The sequence below is a fragment of the Lissotriton vulgaris genome, chromosome 1_2 (assembly GCF_964263255.1).
Source record: "Lissotriton vulgaris chromosome 1_2, aLisVul1.2, whole genome shotgun sequence".
Taxonomy (NCBI): domain Eukaryota; kingdom Metazoa; phylum Chordata; class Amphibia; order Caudata; family Salamandridae; genus Lissotriton; species Lissotriton vulgaris.
This window is the reverse complement of record NC_141686.1, coordinates 268598686-268617037: the sequence shown is the minus strand read 5'-3', so window position 1 is coordinate 268617037 and position 18352 is coordinate 268598686. Positions and strand designations below refer to the sequence as shown.

The following is an 18352-nucleotide window of genomic DNA, read 5'->3' as shown; positions in this document are numbered from 1 at the left end:
ATTGAGGCTTTTAAACACGTCATCCGCCTCTCTCTCCCTCTCCGCAATTAGGGACATGATGTCAAGGGAGTCCGTGGCACCAGCGTTGACCGCTGTGACTATCTCAGCGATTCCTCAAAACGGGGTAACAAAGAGTTGTGTGGGGGTCTGCCAAGTTAGCTTATGGCGGACAGAGGTAAATTAATTACAAAGCGTAATGCCCGGTACTGGTGCATGCAGCGCTTACCCTCTCCGGACGTCCACAGTAGTAAAAAAAAAAAAAAAAAAAAATATATATAGTGCTCTGTGGCAGTTACCACTGTGTAATATGTAAGTCAGGCTTCCCATAGGCAGAGAAAAAAAAGTTCACCTACCTAAGCTCCGGTGCAGGGGAAAAAAGAGCGTAAACAAACACAAAAAAATCACCAGTTCTGGTTTAGTGAGCTAACTATAAATTGTACCCTGTCAGGCACTACTAAAGACCTTACATATTTCATCACTCGTGACATGCTAAATGACAACATGTATGACCTCACTGACATCTCAAATGATATTGATGACATCACTGAGCTACTGCTCCTCAAAATACTCTATAAACCACTCTAAATATTTTTGAAAATAAAGTAATTTGTAAAGGCCCCACAAACAATTACATCATGCATTGACTGTATGGACCTGTGCATCCATGCAATATTAATGGTGTAGTCCTGGAGACAAGTCTACTTTGACTTTAATAAGTTAGAGACAGAGTGCAACTAGTGTGAGTGGCAGACTGTAGTGGTAAGTGTTTAGTGTACATCGCGCAATGTCTATTCGATGTTCTTATTTCATGCGCTTCATATTTTACCTTGTGTTATGTTTCGAATGTGAAGGCTCACGCATAATGGGTTCGTTCTGTGGAGAGTTCTAACGATGTAACCAGTCACAGTTGGACTTTCTATTGGTCGGATGTTTCATGTGCTGGGTGGAGTAATTATGGCAATAAACTACGACTTCTAAACTTCTGGCTTTCATGAATTTCCTCATTTAACACAGACTTACATAACAAATAGGTTGTGGTTTAACTTAAAGTAATATTGCCAAAATATGTGAGAAAAACTAAGTTTATGTCTACAATAGATTATTCACCTTTGAATTTCTTAACACATGCTGACATTAAAGAGTTGTTATGTAGTACTGTTTACACACTTTTTTATAAACTGGAGATTTATACGGTTCAGGTATTTATTCCCAGAAGCTCAAATAAAATTGTGAGCCTTGTAAGGGTGTACGTCATCCTGCTAATTTCTAGAATATGTTTTTTTTGTTTTGTTTTGTTTTTAACATGCCTTATAATTGTCCCTAAGTGCGCTTGGTATGCCCAGGCGTGGGTTCCGGGCTCACTGGGCCACTGGTTTCAAGCTTATTCGGGCTGAAACTTCGAAACCGGTCCTACGATGCTTGTTTCCAGTCCAGGGAGGGCTTGGCAGTTCGGGGTGGACTGTTCCCTTGAGCCACAGGGTCAAGTCTGATTTGCATATGGCTAGGTCTAAACTAGGGTAGCATGGTGAGCAAAATAATTATGGATTTAAACCAGATCTCTTGACTGGGGGTGAATGTTTTGATTTGTTCTGCATTCCGTCCATCAATTGTTGGTCTTTTGCTTATAATTGGCTATAGCATAAATGTGAAACTGTTGAATTAAAGTTCAATGTCAGATTAGGTATTTTTCAGGGACATCTTATCAAGGTAAATAATGACCAAACACTGTTTTGAATAGTATTTAAGTTTTATTAAATTGCTGATTGCATTAATGTCTAAAGAGACCTAATGTTTCTTATGCACCTTAATACTAGTAAAAACACGCATTGGCATAGCCAATAGGTCTTGCTTTTGGGACCTTAGAAGTATTTAGTTATGCCGCACAATATCCTTGGTGCAACAACATTAAATATTGCATGGTTAAACGCTTATAAGGTCCCAACGGCGAGACCTATTGGCTATGCCAATACTTGTTTCTAAAGCTATTCTTTATGCTTATTCATACCTTAGGCATTAAGACGTTCTCCGGGTTTTGTGAGACAAACATTTGCATTCGTCAATTATCTGGCTTTTCTTTTTTGAGGACTCTGAAGGGTAGACGAAGAACAGCGAACATCTGTGAATTAAAGGAAACACATTATTTGTCGTGACATATTAGAAACATAACTGCAATTCCTAATTATTAAAATGTTTATGTGGATCTCCAGGCAAGCAAGGCCACTTCACTAAAAGATGGTTTAAATGGATCCATGAAAACTTCTTTCATTGGTTCTTTTATTTGAATTTTCTCTTAGTACACAGTTATCAGCCATTTGTCTATTTGCTTATAATGGGGAGGAAGATCGTACAGCCAATTCCTGCGGATACTTGTAACGCCATAGATAACTATTTAGTTAAAGCTGTGAGCGCTCTGGCCAAGGAAATTGACCGTACGGAAAGGCGTCTCTCATTGGGGCTAAGCATGATACCGGGCGAGCAAGTAGATTTAAGCCCCCATTTGATAACAAGCCCTGTGGGTACCCCAGGTTCTGATCTAGAAGTGGGTGTGTAGTCGGGATAGAAGAAGATAGCTTGCGTATCTCAAGAACCCCTGATTTATCGCTAGTAGCTATTCCTGTCACCCCTGTTAAAACGATTGAGCCAGTTGTTGCAAGGAAATCAAAGAGGCCAAAAAGGGGGAGTCAGAAAAGTACGAAAGCAAACTTGGTCATTAACAATGCACCCCAAGGAAACATCGTTACATCAAGGTCAAAACATACTATACCAGTACCCCCGAATACTATTGACCTTGAGGCTATCTATTGCAAATTAATTGAGCTAATGAAACCGATTCACGACAAAATCGATAATATGGCTAGGGAAATACATAAACCTAGCAATCAGGTGGAGAAATCCAGCACTGCAGTTCATCCTGATGCACTTAAGCTAACTCGAAATATGGATAATGCACCAGTTAATGCGTACCAGAATAGCACGACTGCACCTAGACAGGCAATCGCCCAGCAAACTGTCCCCAAGCAAAGATCAACAAATAACCCGGTCTGTGGGGTCTCTAGAGGAACCAGTCGCCCAGGGTCAACCACTATAGATACTATTCCCGAAAGATTACCTCCTAACGGTTCTATCATCACCACAGGGCAGACAGTTTTGATAGAACATAGTAAGCAAGGTAACCCAGAACCTAATAAGTTAGGTAGGCTAGAGCCTGTGCGTAAAAACCAGAATGTAATCCCAGCTGTGATCAACTTGCCACCTGAATGCAGTGCTTACGTAGCAGTTCTTGCGAACGTCCCAAAATTAAAGCCCACCCAAACTGAAAATCATGAAATGCTTAAAAACAAAATCTTGCACTGGCTTTCCAGGTATTGCGGCTTTCCAATGCACGGGGCTAACCAGATCATTATGATCCAGAGAGTAGGCTGGTTGGGTCCCAGTGAAAAGAAAATTGAGGGTGACTGTGTTATTATTAATTTCAGAACATCAGACTGGGCTAGAGATTCCATCTTGAATGCACCTCCCCCTTCCAAATGGGAGTATAATACAATCTTATTCCCATTAGATTTTTTCTACAGGGACCAGACAGGCAATCATGCCAATGTGTATATAAATGATTGTCCTAGAGTTAATCATTACATCAAAGCCCATAATCCGTTTATTTTATCTAAAACTCAGGATTGTTTTTCCATTCCGACTTTTAATAGATTTCAGGCATTTGAACCAATTGATGATATTGATTGACTTATGGGCCATTATATTCAGAAGCATGTCGCTGATGTAACATGCCGTGAAATGGGAAATGATGGTCAGGCCTGTACAGTTAACCCTAGGGAGATATTGCCTGGATCTGAAATTAATTCTAAAGTGGTCAGATTGAATAGTACAGCTAGGAAACCCAAGGAGTTGGTTCTAAATAAAGGTATTCAGACGGTTGTAGCTACAGTACTACATAATACACCATCCGTAGTTACTAGTATACCTGATAGTCTAGTAATATCCCGACCCCAAATTATTTTACATGATACCACAGAAGAAGGCCTTAATATTACCACCTGGAATATAGCGGGTATTGGTGGGAAATGAATTACCCCATTTTGGAAGGAATTTATCACACAAGGGTAGGATATAATCTGTCTCCAAGAGACATGGCATAGAGAGCCAATTTATGTTGAGGGCTACACATCTTATTGTGTAGATGCAGCAATTTCTGCTGCAGGTAGAGCGAAAGGTGGACTTCTAACTTTGATATCGACTAGGTTAACTGAGTTCAAACTTGAAAGTTTCTCCGAGGTTGCCCCATATGCACAGTTACTATGCTTGGAGCATCTCAAAGGCAGGGATTTGGTTATAATTAATTTTTATAACAATATCTTTGACGCCAGCAGGGGATTGATAGTGCAGGACATAGGGAGGGTGATAGATGAAATCTTAGCCCAGTCTAATGATCTACCGGTCATCCTCCGGGCTGGAGATTTTAATATACAGGCCTGTAGATATGCACAAAAAGGGATCTGTGGTTTTCTAGGTGAGCAGGACTTCAGAGGCAGTGCCCCATATACCCACTTTCCCCATAACAACTATGGAACTGCGCTGAATAACCTAGTTGCTAAATTGGATCTAGAGTTACTGGATTGCACCAACAAAAAGGGTAACATCAAGTGCCCAACTTTTTAAAGGAAGGGATGCTCATTCTAACATTGATCACATTCTTGTGTCTTCTGGTTTGGCTTACTCTAATTTATGGATAGTTGAGCAGACCGTGAGTGACCACAATAGCATTTCTCTGACATTATTCGGTTGGGGGCATAAAACTCCTATTCATGGCAATCCTATTCAGGATATCATGGCGAAAAGACCGAATGGCATGAGAATCAAGTGGGTCAACATTAATCCTGATCGACTCTTGGCGTATGTTCAAGTTAAATGCAGTGCAGAAATAAGCTACTGTTTAAGTAACAAGGTGACCACTGGTGCCCTGCCCACTGGTGCCCTGCTTTCTAAGTTCTGCAAAATAAATACGGCAATTGAGGGCTTATTGACAGCTAGGAACCAGAAATTGAGGACTACTCAGGTGGTTTGGTTCGATAAAAACTGTGCCCAAGCGCTAACCAAACTAAAGTTGGCTCCAGATGCCAAGCCAAGAGACATAGTATAAATCCGGGATGAGCGCCACAATTGCAAGATTTCTTTGGAGGCGCGAAAAAAAGAATTGCAAAATGAGGCATGGTCTAACCTGGATTTTGGCGGCGGACACAAAAAATAACAAATTATTCTGGGAGACTATTAATTGTCCCTTTTAAAAAAATGAAAATATTCCTGAAATAACTTTCCATGTAAATTGTAATGCCTGGATAGACCATTTTTCAAAGATTTTTAATTCAGATGGGTTGATTTTAGATATTACAACGGAAAATAAATCCAAATGGCAGATTATGCCAATATTCATTAGTTTGACTGAGGTATATGAGGGTCTAGTAAAGAGCAATGGCGGTAAAGCCCCGGGCCCCGATGGTGTGCCTTTGGACCTGTACAAGCATGAGATGAATTTATGGGCACCCATACTAACATGTTTTTTTAATGCTGCTATTGAAGACCACCTTCACTGACTTGGGGACAATCGATTATTATCCCCCTCTTTAAGAAAGGCCCAAGGTCAGAGGCACGCAATTACCGTCCCATCTCCCTCCTGGACTCGTCGATTTAAGGTCTTGAGTAGAATCCTTTTAGAGAGACTAGAAACTTGGGCAGAGGAAAATATCATCTTATCGCCTGTACAGTACGGGTTCAGAAGGGGGATGGGAACAATGGAGCAGTGTGTAAACCTCGACGTTATCATTAATAAATATACCACAGCTAAAGAAGGTAATCTATTTTTATGCTTTGCCGATTTAAGTTCTGCTTTTGATTTAGTTGAACATTCTCTTTTATGGCCTACTTTATTGGAAATGGGAGCACCAAAGAAGATTATACATTTCCATGGCAAGACTTTATGAAAATCTGTCCAGCAAATTGCGATTCGGTCCTGCCGGCGAATGTACCCCCTTTTTTAAGATTAACAGAGGCATCAGACAAGGCTGCGTTTTAGCTCCTCTTTTATTTTCTTTATTTATTAATCAAATTGATTCAATTCTTAGAACAACTCCAGCGGTTGCCCCCATCATTGATGGTAATCCCATCCCAATACTGTTTTACGCGGATGACGCGGTCCTCCTATCACACACTCAAAATGGTCTCCAATGCCTTATTAACAAGTTCCAGATGTTTATAAACAGCAGGAAATTGTTAATTAACAAAGAAAAAACTTTTGTAATGTCATGTGGGAAGAAGATAAAGCAAAATAGGACCTTTTACCTAGATGATGTAAAATTAGAAACTGTTAAAAAGTTCTGTTACCTTGGCATTACATTATCTGGAGATGGAAGGTGGGCCGACGAACAGGAGAGCGTACGACTTAAAATGGTTAGGAACACTAATAGCGTTTTTAGATTTGCCGCTAAATTGGGGTGCCACAGAATCAAGGAGATGGTGTCAATCTAAAATTCAAGGTGTTTGTCATCCGCATTATATGGCGCGGGTTTATGGGGCCACCATACTCACAGCGGCAAGCTAATCCAACACGAGGAAAATGTATTCCTGAAACGCTTGCTGTGTGCCCCTGCATCAGCCTCCACTGAGAGAACTCACAGGGAAGTGGGCTTAAATTATGTGAAGGATTTAACAGCCCTGCGTCCGCTGGCATTATGGCGATCGAATTGGTCCAAAACTGAAACCAAATTCACTCAGGATGTAATTAACGATTGTCTAAAGCTTGACTACTGTTCACATATTCCATGGCTTAGACACATCCAACATTGGTATAAAATACTCTTTGACCAGACCCATTCCAGGAAATGGAACAGGGTGCTTCTATATCTAAAAAAGAGCTTAAGGAATCCTTTTTAAAACCTACAAGGAATGACCGGGCTTTTGAATGCGAGAAACAACACACTTTTACTTTTTATCAGGAGCATAATCTAAGCGAAGGCTTCCAGCCTTATTTAAAAGCAGTTACAAGAAATTCTCATCGTTTTTTACTAACACGCATACGATTAGGCACTGTGCACCACCTTGTGGCATTTCCTTACACTAGACGGAATAGTACCTTTCCTTGCCCTTGTGATGGTACTTCCAAGCAGAGCTGTTGTCATTTTATGCTGTTTTGTAAATGTTATATCCTTTTTAGGAAATGTTATTTAAAACCATCTTTTTGAAATATAAGGTACGGTCCACTAAGGCTGCGATACAGATAATGTTTATTTTAGGAAGTTCAGATGTATGTTTTTATGTAGCTACATATATATTAAGATGTATGTCCGCAAGGAAATCAATTATTATATGAACATGCAGTACTAAGAATTAACACATGTTACTTTCAGTGGGAGAGATGAGCATTTATTCTAGTCTCAGTACGTGTTTTTAGGATGTTAGCATGTTCATTATTATTATTATGAGTTTTGCACATGTGTTGCAAATGAAATTGCACTTTATTATTGCAAATTTTGCACGTGTTGTAAATGAAATTGTACTTTATTTTTGCTAGTTTTGCACATGTGTTCCAAAGAAATTTCACGTACGGGTTTTCTTTATTGACTATTAGCATATGTCACTTTACTATTGCGAGTTTGCACATGTGTTATAAAGGAAATTGCACTTTACTAGGAGTATTTTGCACATAAAAGAGTTCGGTAGTTCTTGCATACACCCTGCGACTGTTTTATCGCCCATGAAAAACTTGGTTTACGTCTAGGTGTTGACATTACAGGGTTGATTCTCTATTATAAAAATTGTATCATATTTTCTTATATGTAACGTTATGTTTTATGTTTTGTCTGCTATATGGTTATATATATATATATATATATATATATATATATATATATACCGAATAAAGCACTTTTGAACTGCACTATTTTTTTTAGCAAATGTAATATCAGAATGGGTATGGTTGTGCATCGCTTTACTAACTCAGTGTGGAAATGAGTCTTCCTTCAGATTAGAGCTCTATATGTTGACTTTGCTCTGTGAAATGGGTTATGGTCATACAAGCTCTCATTCATTGTAAATTACCACCCTTAAACCCAATTCAAACAGACATTTTTACTGCTACCCTTTGACATCCGTTGGTTCTTTAGAGACAGAAGTTTACACTTATCCACTTAATTAAATAAACTAGTAGTACTTGTGGATACCCAAATCTCAAATGGCATTGAGCTAAATTTAAGCACAATCTCCAGAACAGTATTTTATTTGGTTGAGTTGAGTGTTGAATTATTTTTATTCCCATCTGAATTATTATGCCTCTTCTCCACATTGAATTGTGCTTGGGCCCAGAACCTACTTGTAGATGCATCTAATTTCCCTTCTTAACCCATTCGATGCTCATGACGAGCTCAGCTCGTCATGATGCACAGTTGAGCTGTGCTGATGACGAGCTGAGCTCGTCATGAAACTATGAAAATCGGAAGCCTTCAGCACAGGGGGGGGGGGGGGGGGGGGGGGGAGAAACGCCTAGCAGCCAAGGTGTTAATATTCCATTATTACATGATAACCCAGCAGTCACACTAACAAGGAAACTCAGCTGCCATCATTTTAAATGACTTACTATTGTCAAGGTTATAATAGGCATCCAAAGGATGGGAAGGAATTATACTATTCTTGCTACCTGTAGCTGACTGCCAGAAATGTTGGTTGTCCACTCATAACATCATGCACAACTTGCTGACTAACTAATGAGGTCCATGTGTGGGGGTGTCTTGACCAATTCATAGGCTACAATATATTTAGAGGCATCTACACTGTATCATTCTATATCTGGCTTCAGTACTATGTGCTGTTGTCTTTATTCATTTTCTTTCCCTTTAAAGGGCATTATTTGAATGGCATAACTTTGCAATGCTTGTGTGTACAGATGTTACTTTAGGATTGTCCTTTCAACGTGTATTTTCTTTCCACAAGCATGGGGTGCACTTTAGTTCATTATGTTGGGAAGGAATGTCTCCTGCATTGTATACAAGAGTATTCCCCTGTCCTTGATTCCCAATTGCATATGAATGTAGTATCCCAGCCTTTATTTTGTCCCTGGTATTATGCAAATCTAGAGTATGCACAGAGGCCTAAGCTTCCCATACAACCGCGTGTTCCAGGCCATGTCCTGTGACCTGGTGGGGAGCACCAAGTGTGCCCTTATAGTGGGAAGGGAACTGCTATCCAGAGATGTAGCAGATAAAGCAGACAAACCTTTTATCTGTGTCAATGAAATTTTGCGTCCCTTTGACTGATTTTTTGTCAAGTTCAGCTGTTATGTGTACCTCAGAAACTTATGCTGATGTGCGTATGCTGCAAAGCAATCGGGTTGACCCAGACGTCACTAGGACCTGGGTAAATTCGGTATATAAAAGGGGGTGGTCCCAGTGGAAACATAATATCACATGGATATCAACATCACCATTGTAGACTATGATAAACCTTTAGCAGTTCGATGAAGACTTTGGTAGCATGTGGCTGCTCATTGCTTCTGCCTGAGCATTGCCATTTGGTGGATGGTAGGAGGGTGGGTCTAGGGTTTTACTAGTTTAAGTTCATCAAGTTTCTGCCCTTTTGTCTGCCCTCGATTACTGCTTTAGAAAGGCGGATGACTACAACGTGCTGAGATCCCACACTTCATCATGCCCATGTGATGGGTGCTCCTTCTTGCAAACAGCCCCAGTGCTGCCTGCTTCGAGGAGCATCACTTAATGCAAAGGCTGTGTCTGGAGAGCAGCCTGTGAAGAACACTTGAAAGAGAACCACCCCAAGCTGGTGAGACAGTGGACCCACATCACCTCTCTCTAAAATGTGGGTAAAAAGTGGAGCCCAGACCCACCTTCCCCTTTGTCCAGTCTCATGTTCATCTTGTTAAATTAAGGGTTTGCTCTTCTGTTACTTGGTGAGAGATGCTGTGTAATGTGTTGGCCTGTCAGTAAGTCTCTCGTAGATGAGGGGACAACACTTAAAGTCTGCACTTTTTGCTCGAGGAGCTGAGCTCTGCCTCATGCCTCTAAGCCTGTTTGCCTACTTAGCTAGGAAGGTTTTGCGCCAGAAGGTGCAGGAGGAGAGACTGGAAAGGATGAGATGTCCATTGTGTTTCCGGTGTGTGGAGCACCCAGATGAAGTGGATCCCATCAAAGAGTGAAACTAGGAGTTACCATTATTGTGAGCTCCCCTCACACCCTGTCTCATTGTTCAGTTTCTACCTGAGACTTTATCAACCAGACATGGCTGTATCTGCTTTCCACTGCATCAGTTAGCCCATGTTGCTGCCACTGTACCTCACTGCTGAGAACCTGATTGGCCTGAGAGACCGTAACTGCATTTTGTCGCTGTGAGCCTCACTGACAAGGAATTCATTCAAAATTACAGCGGTCCCTAGAGAAACTGGGATATATGAGCATAAATAAATACAGATCCAATCAGTCCTGTATTGATTAAACTTGTCCAGCCGGACATTGGTCTGTTATTTAATAGTTACCACATTTTTAAGAAATTGTGTACAATCAAAAATACAGAAGGTGGGACACAAGCCTGCATCCTACTACAAAAACAGAGACAAACGGTTAGAAAACATTTAGGGAGCTCAGGCAACGCTCACGGTTTGTTATAGGGAAAATCCTCAATTCAATAAACAAATCGCAAGAAACGCCTTTACATGATCAATGATAATATTACAAGTAATGCATAAGGTGTTATATGTTGTTGACGGCGTTTCGATCCAGTTGAACATTGCGTGGATCATGAAGGGATGGCACACCTGCTTATTTCTGAGGTAAGCCCATCTGGCCTGTGAAGTGTACTTGCACAACGCCACTGTGGACTGCCTCTGCTGTTAAGGCCGGACACAACATCAGGATCTAAACTGCATCCACCCAATGATGTTGACATCATGGAGCAGCTATAGCAAACATGGGCACCACCTGACCTACAAGGACTGGGCACAGCCATCACAAGTTTTCCCACAGGCTCAGAGGGAAGGCGAGTAAATGGAACTCAAGACTTTCTACCCAAATTAACCCAAGAGTAAGATCGAGTGGTTGTTCTTCTAAGCCCCATATTTTATTTATTTTGCTGTTATTGTTGTATTTATTAGGTTATACAGTTAAATAAAGACATGACTTGCTTCTACAGTTAGACAACAGGGATAAACCATTTGCATAATATGCATACTTGAAGCATACACTTGAGTGTATACAGTAAAAAAAATAATGCAAACCATTTACTATCAAACAGGAGCCACAGTGATGATTTTCAGCGTACACAACAGGCACAATTCCATATCTCTCGTACTACAATTCAGTTGCCAGGTTAGTTACACCGGTTGGTCTCTTATACCAGTGACATGTTGGATAATAGCATTTACAATTACATTGAGATGTTCACCGTAACCGGGAGCGAGTCTGCGGCTGGGAGAGCCTTTCCAGCGAGATGTTTGATACAATCCCCAGAAGTTCTTGGAACGACTTCGAGGGTGAAGTACCTTGCTTTACAGTTCCGTTTGTGTGTTACAGTACAACATGTCTCGTGACCACTCCTGCATTGTGGGTGGAGGGCCTCTCGCCCAACACATTGCTACTCTTCGCTTTTCAGTTAACATTCCCATTTCAACCAATCTACGAATTCCCTTCTTTATTTTCGTAGTGTAGCACAGCAGGGCGATTAACGGATCAGGGAGCATTGTCACCTCAGTAATGTCGCTCAGTGTCTTAAATACCTTTTCCCAGAACTTTGCAATTGTTGGGCATAGCCAGGGTACATTTAGGAAGTCCGCAGTACAAACCCTGCACCTCTCACACTCAGCCATCTCACGTAGCCCGTACCGAAAGAGCCGCTCTGGCATGTAATAGACTCTCTGTAAACATTTAAAATGGATTAGCCGATGTCGGCCGTTTAAGGAGACCCGGCGGGTCGCCTCACAACTGTACCTCCAAGTGTCATAATCTATGTCCCTATCCAGATCCTTTTGCCACTCCAATCTAGACTTTGTATAATATTTATTACGATAGGCCTGTGCAACCCCATAAATATTGGACACTAGTTTGCAGGGTGTTTCTGCTTTCAATATGATTGTGAGCAGGGTCACCTCAGGAGGCTCCGTCGTGTCTTTGCCTAGTATCTCACGCAGCGCGTGTCTCACCCTATGGTACTGAAATTGCACTAATAGGGTGACCGCAGTACCCTCTGTTACTACATCAGCCCATGTACAAGCTTACCCTCCAGGAAGAGGTCGCCCCTCTATTTACACTTATCGTCTGCAATGCTTTGAGCACCACGCAATCTTTACTCATAGGGAGCCAATCGCACCACTCTAGCGGAACAATTGGGGAGTATATGTTACTGGCCTGTCTTTTTACCAGGTCATGCCATGCATGAACTGTGGAGTTTATGGAGTCCAGGATTCCCGTACGATGATCTGGGGTCCGAAATAGGCTAATGGGGAGGTCAGAAGGGGCAATCGCAACCTATTCAATGTGCAAGTGCTGAGGGTCTAAAGTCTGGTGTAACCAATTAAACGCATGTGAGCTTTGTGCTACTCTGTAGTACAAGTCCATATCTGGGGCTCCCAGTCCTCTGAGATAGTAAGGTAGGATGAGAACCTTCCACTGCGCTCTCGGCTGCTTTCCCGCCCATGCCAGTTTAGTCAGTATGGAGGTGATAGTTTAAAAAAGTGTACAGGGAGGACCATGGGAATATTTAAAAATAAGAATAGAAACCTTGTGAGAATCACCATTTTCATCATCGATATCCGCCCCTGGAGCGAAATAGGCAATCGGTTCAGTGACTGCCCTCCCATAGTTTTTCTTAAAAAATATCTCTGGGTCCGTATGAATTTGTTTGCCCAGATAGCGGACCGGTTCCATGGTCCAAGTTAAAGGGAAGTCTAGCTCAAAAGAAGTGGTGGATGCTGGAAGATTATGGACTTGGTCCAGTTAATTTTTAAGCCTGAAAGTTCACCAAATTGAACAACTTCCCTAAGTACCACAGATAAGTTTACCTCCGGGTTCCGAATGTAAAGCAAAGTGTTGTCCGCATATGATGACACCATTAAGTTATAGGCATGAAACCAGAGCCCTCGAAAGCCATGGCATTCCCCGAGAGCACATGCAAGGGGTTATGCTACTGCAGCGTATAGAAGAGGTGACAGTAGGTAACCTTGCCTAGTGCCCCTAGAGATTTTTACTGGGGCGGTAACCATATCTCCCATGTGTATTCTGGCAGTGGGCGAATTGGACAGTACTGCAACCAATTTCAGAAATACTCTACCCACCCCTATTCTTTCCAATACTGCTCGCATAAATGGCCATTCTACCGAATCAAACTCTTTCTCTGCGTCTAGAAATACTGCAGTTGCTTTGACCTCTGGGTTTACATGTTGGAGTGTGCCGAAGAAGGTGCGCAAGTAGTAAGTTAGATTACGACCCGGGACAAACCCTGCCTGTTTTGTGCTGGCGAGACTCGGTACTAAGGGAGCAAGACGATTGGCTAGAATCTTGGCGTATATTTTGGTATCTACATTGAGTAATAACGGGCGTAACGAGGAGCACTCGTCTGGGAGCTTACTGGGCTTAAGCATAGTGACTATCATGGCTTCTCTCATTGACGAGCTCAGTTCCCCGTGATTCATAGAGCTCTTCGAACAGCGTTACTAGATGAGGAACCAATTTAAAGAACCATCTTTAAATTCTTTGTAGACGGCCACTATTAAACAGTCTTGCCCTGGGGCACTTCCTTATCGCATATGGAGTAAGGCCTCGTGTATCTCCCGCCTCTAGCGGCCTCATCAGGTACTCTTGTTTATTCGTGAGCCAGGGTAATTTTATGTGCTCTAAATAGTCACGGAACGTACTATCCTCTGTTTGGGAGCGGGAGCGATAAAAGGATTCGTAGTACTGCCTAAATTGGTTGGCTATACTTTCAGGATCTACCAACATCTCTCCTTCCTCCGACCTGATTGCTGTAATCGTAGATGCCTCTCTCCTGTGCCTCAGTAGCGCCGCGAGTGTGGCTCTCAGTCGTTTTCTTTCCCCGTAGCTTCTAGCAACCGCATATTTCCCTATATGTTTAACTTCGCTATCGGCTGCCTCCTGATATTCCGCGAGCGGTTTTTGCAATTCGTCATTTCCTTCCACCGCTCCATCTCAACGCAATACTGTCTCCAACTCAGACAGACGTTTCTCCAGGTATTCTAGCCTGCTCCTAATAGCGAGACGCACCCCAGAGTGATTAGATATAGCAATGCCTCTAATAAATATACCTTAAATGTTTCCCAAACTGTGGAGCATTGCGAAACCGATCCTATATTATTTGCAAAAAAGTCTTTGTTTGCCTCGGCCATCCTAGCTTTGAAAGCGGTGTCAAGTAGCGAGCATCGGGTAAACCTCCAAGTGAACGGGGCGGGCTACCTCTGTGGACTGCGCAGGACCAAGAGTATGGGAGCATGATCTGACAGGGTTCGTGGGTGAACCTTACAGTCTCCGACCACATGTCGCGCGACAATAACCAGTAGTCTATTCTCGTGTGGAGCGGAATAGTGTGTATAGCCCCCTTGCCACGGGAACCGTGTCCTCCAGATATCCACCATATCTAGCCGTATTGTGTCCGCATTGAGTTTTGCTGAAACCGAGGTGCGACGCTCTGGGCCCCCGGAGCTGTCCAGCATTGGTCTAAGAGGCAATTAAAATCTCCTCTCACTAACAGCGGTAGTGCTGCATCGACACCAGGGGATGTGAAAAGGGATTGGAAAAAGTGAGGGTTATCATAATTAGGCCCATTCACCTTAATTACTAGTAATTCTAGGCCCTACCCCTGCACCTGGAAATGGTGAACCGCCCCTCTACATCAGCCACACACAGGCCTATTTTAAGTTCTGACTTTGGGTTAACCCATGTGAGCACCCCTCTGGTGTGGGAAGTAAACCTCGAGGCATGGGACGAGCCCTGCAGCGCACTCTGCGTTAACATTGTGCTATCCATAGGCAAATGAGTTTCTTGTAGTAGGGCAATGTCTACAGAATTCCGTTTAAGATGAGCAATAACATTCCACACCTTACGATGGTTATTAAGGCCCAGACATTCCATGTTAAGAATAGGAGTACTGACCTTCCTGCTGGATCATCTTAGAGAAATACGGGGAGCTATAAGTAACAAAATCGGTCTTACACTGTCCAACCCAACCGTCTGCTTAGAGTAACTGAAATGTACCTTATGATCATTACTTTTACTGTGGCTCAAAAAAAGGTTCCCTACAAACAACCCCCACCCACGTTGCGTCAACCCCAACTTGACACAAACGATTAGCCCAACCCCCCATAACTCAAATGAGTATGCCATAGTGCCATCAGGTGGTGCGCACACACGGGGCAGATGTTTCCTCAGCGCACTGTCAGCAACCGCCAAGAGTAATAAACAGCCATTTCAATACCATTATGTCAGGTTGCATCTCACATCTTAGTGAATCAGTCACTCACAGGCTGCCCAAGAGCCAGAAGCCCTAACCACCACTCAACCAATATCTGTCGCTCTTCGTAAGCAATGACTGTTGCCGTATCGAAGCCACAGCTTCCCTCGTGTAGCGCTACAATTTTCCCTTTTTACATATAAATTGACAGTCTCCCCCTGGGGCTGTCACGCCCGAGCCCCCAATGAAGCTGCGGATCCAATAAATAATCAGACACCAGTGCCTATTCAACCCTGTCTACTATATGCACCCCTTCTTGGATGTACAATCGCAAAGCACCAACTCATAAAGACTGACATATAGTACTCGCATATAGGGAACACTCCACCCTGCGACTACAGATAGGATCGCTTCAATTTGTAACTCAATTTAATTATCGCGCTTCCACATGCCCGAGCACCTGCAGAAATATCAATATTCCTCCACTTCCCCGTCCCCATAACATATATATATGTCCTACTGATAGCAGAGGATACAATGCATATCTAGTTGTTTTCATCCATGGTGCCCCCCTCAGCCCCCTGCAGCTGTTCCTAAGCAGTTCTACGTTGTTGCACTTTGGTGTAGTCCTTAAGTGCTTTTTGCAGGGACTTGGGATCCAGAAAAATCTTTGAAACGCCATTCATCGTCACTCGCAGCCGCGCTGGGAAGAGCATAGCGTAGGCTAGTTCTTGGGCACGTAGTGCACGCTTTAATGGGGCTAACTGTCTTCGCCCCTCTTGAACTTTAGCTGTAAAGTCGGGGAACAGCGATATTGTGGAGCCCTCATACTGCAATGTCCCTAAGTCTATGGCTTTTTTCAGGGCCGCATCTCTCTATCCCTATAGTTTAGGAATTTGGCAATAATCTGGCACGGGGGAGCACCCAGAGGGGGGCGTGGGCCCAATGAGCAATTGCCGGAGTATCACAGCTGTCTCGCCGCGTAGCCAGGCTTTATTAGCGCTGTTCAATTCCGGGGTACTTCCGACTCTCCAGGCACCCGAATTTGGGCCGATTAGGCTGCAAGAACTGCCACGATAGTGCAGGATAGTGCTATGGCGTAGCGTAGCTCAGCTAGCGCGTGGCTATCATGTTGAGCCGGCAAGCTCCGCCCCCTAGTTATAACAGTTCTAATCTGCCCCTGTGGCTAATTCATGCCTCTGCCGCCTGATGATATAGTGCCCACGTATCATCGGTGGGGGAGAAGATGTTAAGGCGGTAGTGTGTAGTGCAAACTGAAGAACGCAACAGGGGATTCAACTCGGTGTTCTTGAGCAGAATTGGATTATGTAGTATTTAGTTCTGTTGTGTAATTAAAGTACGTGTTTATACTCAAAGCTAAGGGCTGGACACTTCAGTTAAAGTGTTGGTTGATTGTTGAGTTTGATTCCTTGCCCCCACTTTATCTTCCTGAGAAATCTAAAACTGCTTACCTTTGCTTCCTTGAAAGCTATGTGAGCAATGGGTTGTACTTGGCCCAGTTTGCAGAGCCGTAGTAGGACGGACACAAGTGGCAAACCATGTCAACTTCCACAATTGGGATCCAGTAGCCCCTCAACCCCTCCGCCCCCCCTCTGAATGAGTTGTCGCACAATACTAGTTGACACTTTAGTTTAGGTTTGGAGTAGTTAAATACCGTTGGTCTCTCAATGATAACCATGCAGAAAGGAAGAATTACCAATAGGGTCAAGAGCCTATGTACTGCTGCAGAGGCTATTCTAGACATAATCAAGTTGGCGGACATAGGTCAGGTGGATCGATGTTGAGCTAGTGGCAGCTGAAGAAAATTAATTGTCCTCAACTGGTGCTTATCAGGTGATATTTATGTGCTCAACACTGCAAGTAGAGCTGGATAGAAAAGAAAACTGTGTGATGTCTTTTATTGGCAAGGTAGTAAAACAATGTGTGCCATGTTTTATCTTCTAGGCGTCCATAACGTGAGAAATCTTCCATCGCAAAAATGGCGAGTGATCCAGAGAATCAAAACCCCGGCTCGCGGATTATGACCTTCTATCCCACTATGGACGAATTCCGTAACTTCAGTCGCTATATTGCTTACATTGAGTCACAAGGAGCCCATCGAGGAGGGCTCGCAAAGGTAAGTAGACCCAGCATTAGCAAAGCAAATCTGTGCCCGTCTGTAGCACTGGGAAGTCAGATTCATAAATTTGTGTCATTGAAGCATCAGATTTCATAAAGGAAATCACAGATGAGTGTTTAGAATACCCTTGGGTAGGGTATTAGCCAAATGATTTCTGCCATGATTGTAGTAACTTTACAATTAAAAAAAAAAGACTGTCCTGTGCTAAATGGGAGCTTGTATGTGTGTGTTTAAAATACATTAACAAATTCTCTCTCACCTACATTCACAGCATACAAGGGGGGAGAGAGCAACACTGAGGTGTAGAGACACTAATACGATGGAAGGGCATGGAAGTTCAGTGGGGTTAGCACACAAGAGCAAGCATCACACAAGAAAGAGAGCAACAAGGGGACTGGGGCGGATATTTGGCAGGGCAAAGCACATGAGGGAGAAAGCCGGAAACACATGGATGGGGTGCTTAACCAAAAAGAAGAAAGTAGTTCTATAAAATTAGCAGTGGAAGGAGACAAGTAAGCCCATCAAAAGGATGGCAAAGAGGCTATTCTCCGTAGGATTGTGGGGCGTCAGTGGGAGGCTACAAGCACAAAAAGAAAATGGCATGCCATTGAATAAGAAGCAAACAAACGAGTGCAGCATTAGTGGCATTTTATTTGCCAAGAAACCCTATCGTCGGGTTGGTTTTGACAGCCTGGAGTAAATCTTTTTTGGGGTGGAAAGAATTGTCACAACAGGTTTCGTGAAACCTAT

General features: G+C 42.9%; 1 protein-coding gene across 2 annotated transcripts in view; it reads left to right on the top strand.

The window, feature by feature from the left end:
* KDM4A (lysine demethylase 4A) overlaps positions 1-18352 on the top strand; it is a 500020-nt gene that overhangs the window by 7788 nt on the left and 473880 nt on the right. For both annotated transcript variants that reach the window (XM_086953195.1, XM_086953196.1), the window contains exon 2: positions 17428-17599. In XM_086953195.1, the coding sequence (XP_086809321.1) occupies positions 17462-17599 (138 nt within the window). In that variant the 5' untranslated portion in view covers positions 17428-17461. The remainder of the gene's footprint in view (positions 1-17427; positions 17600-18352) is intronic.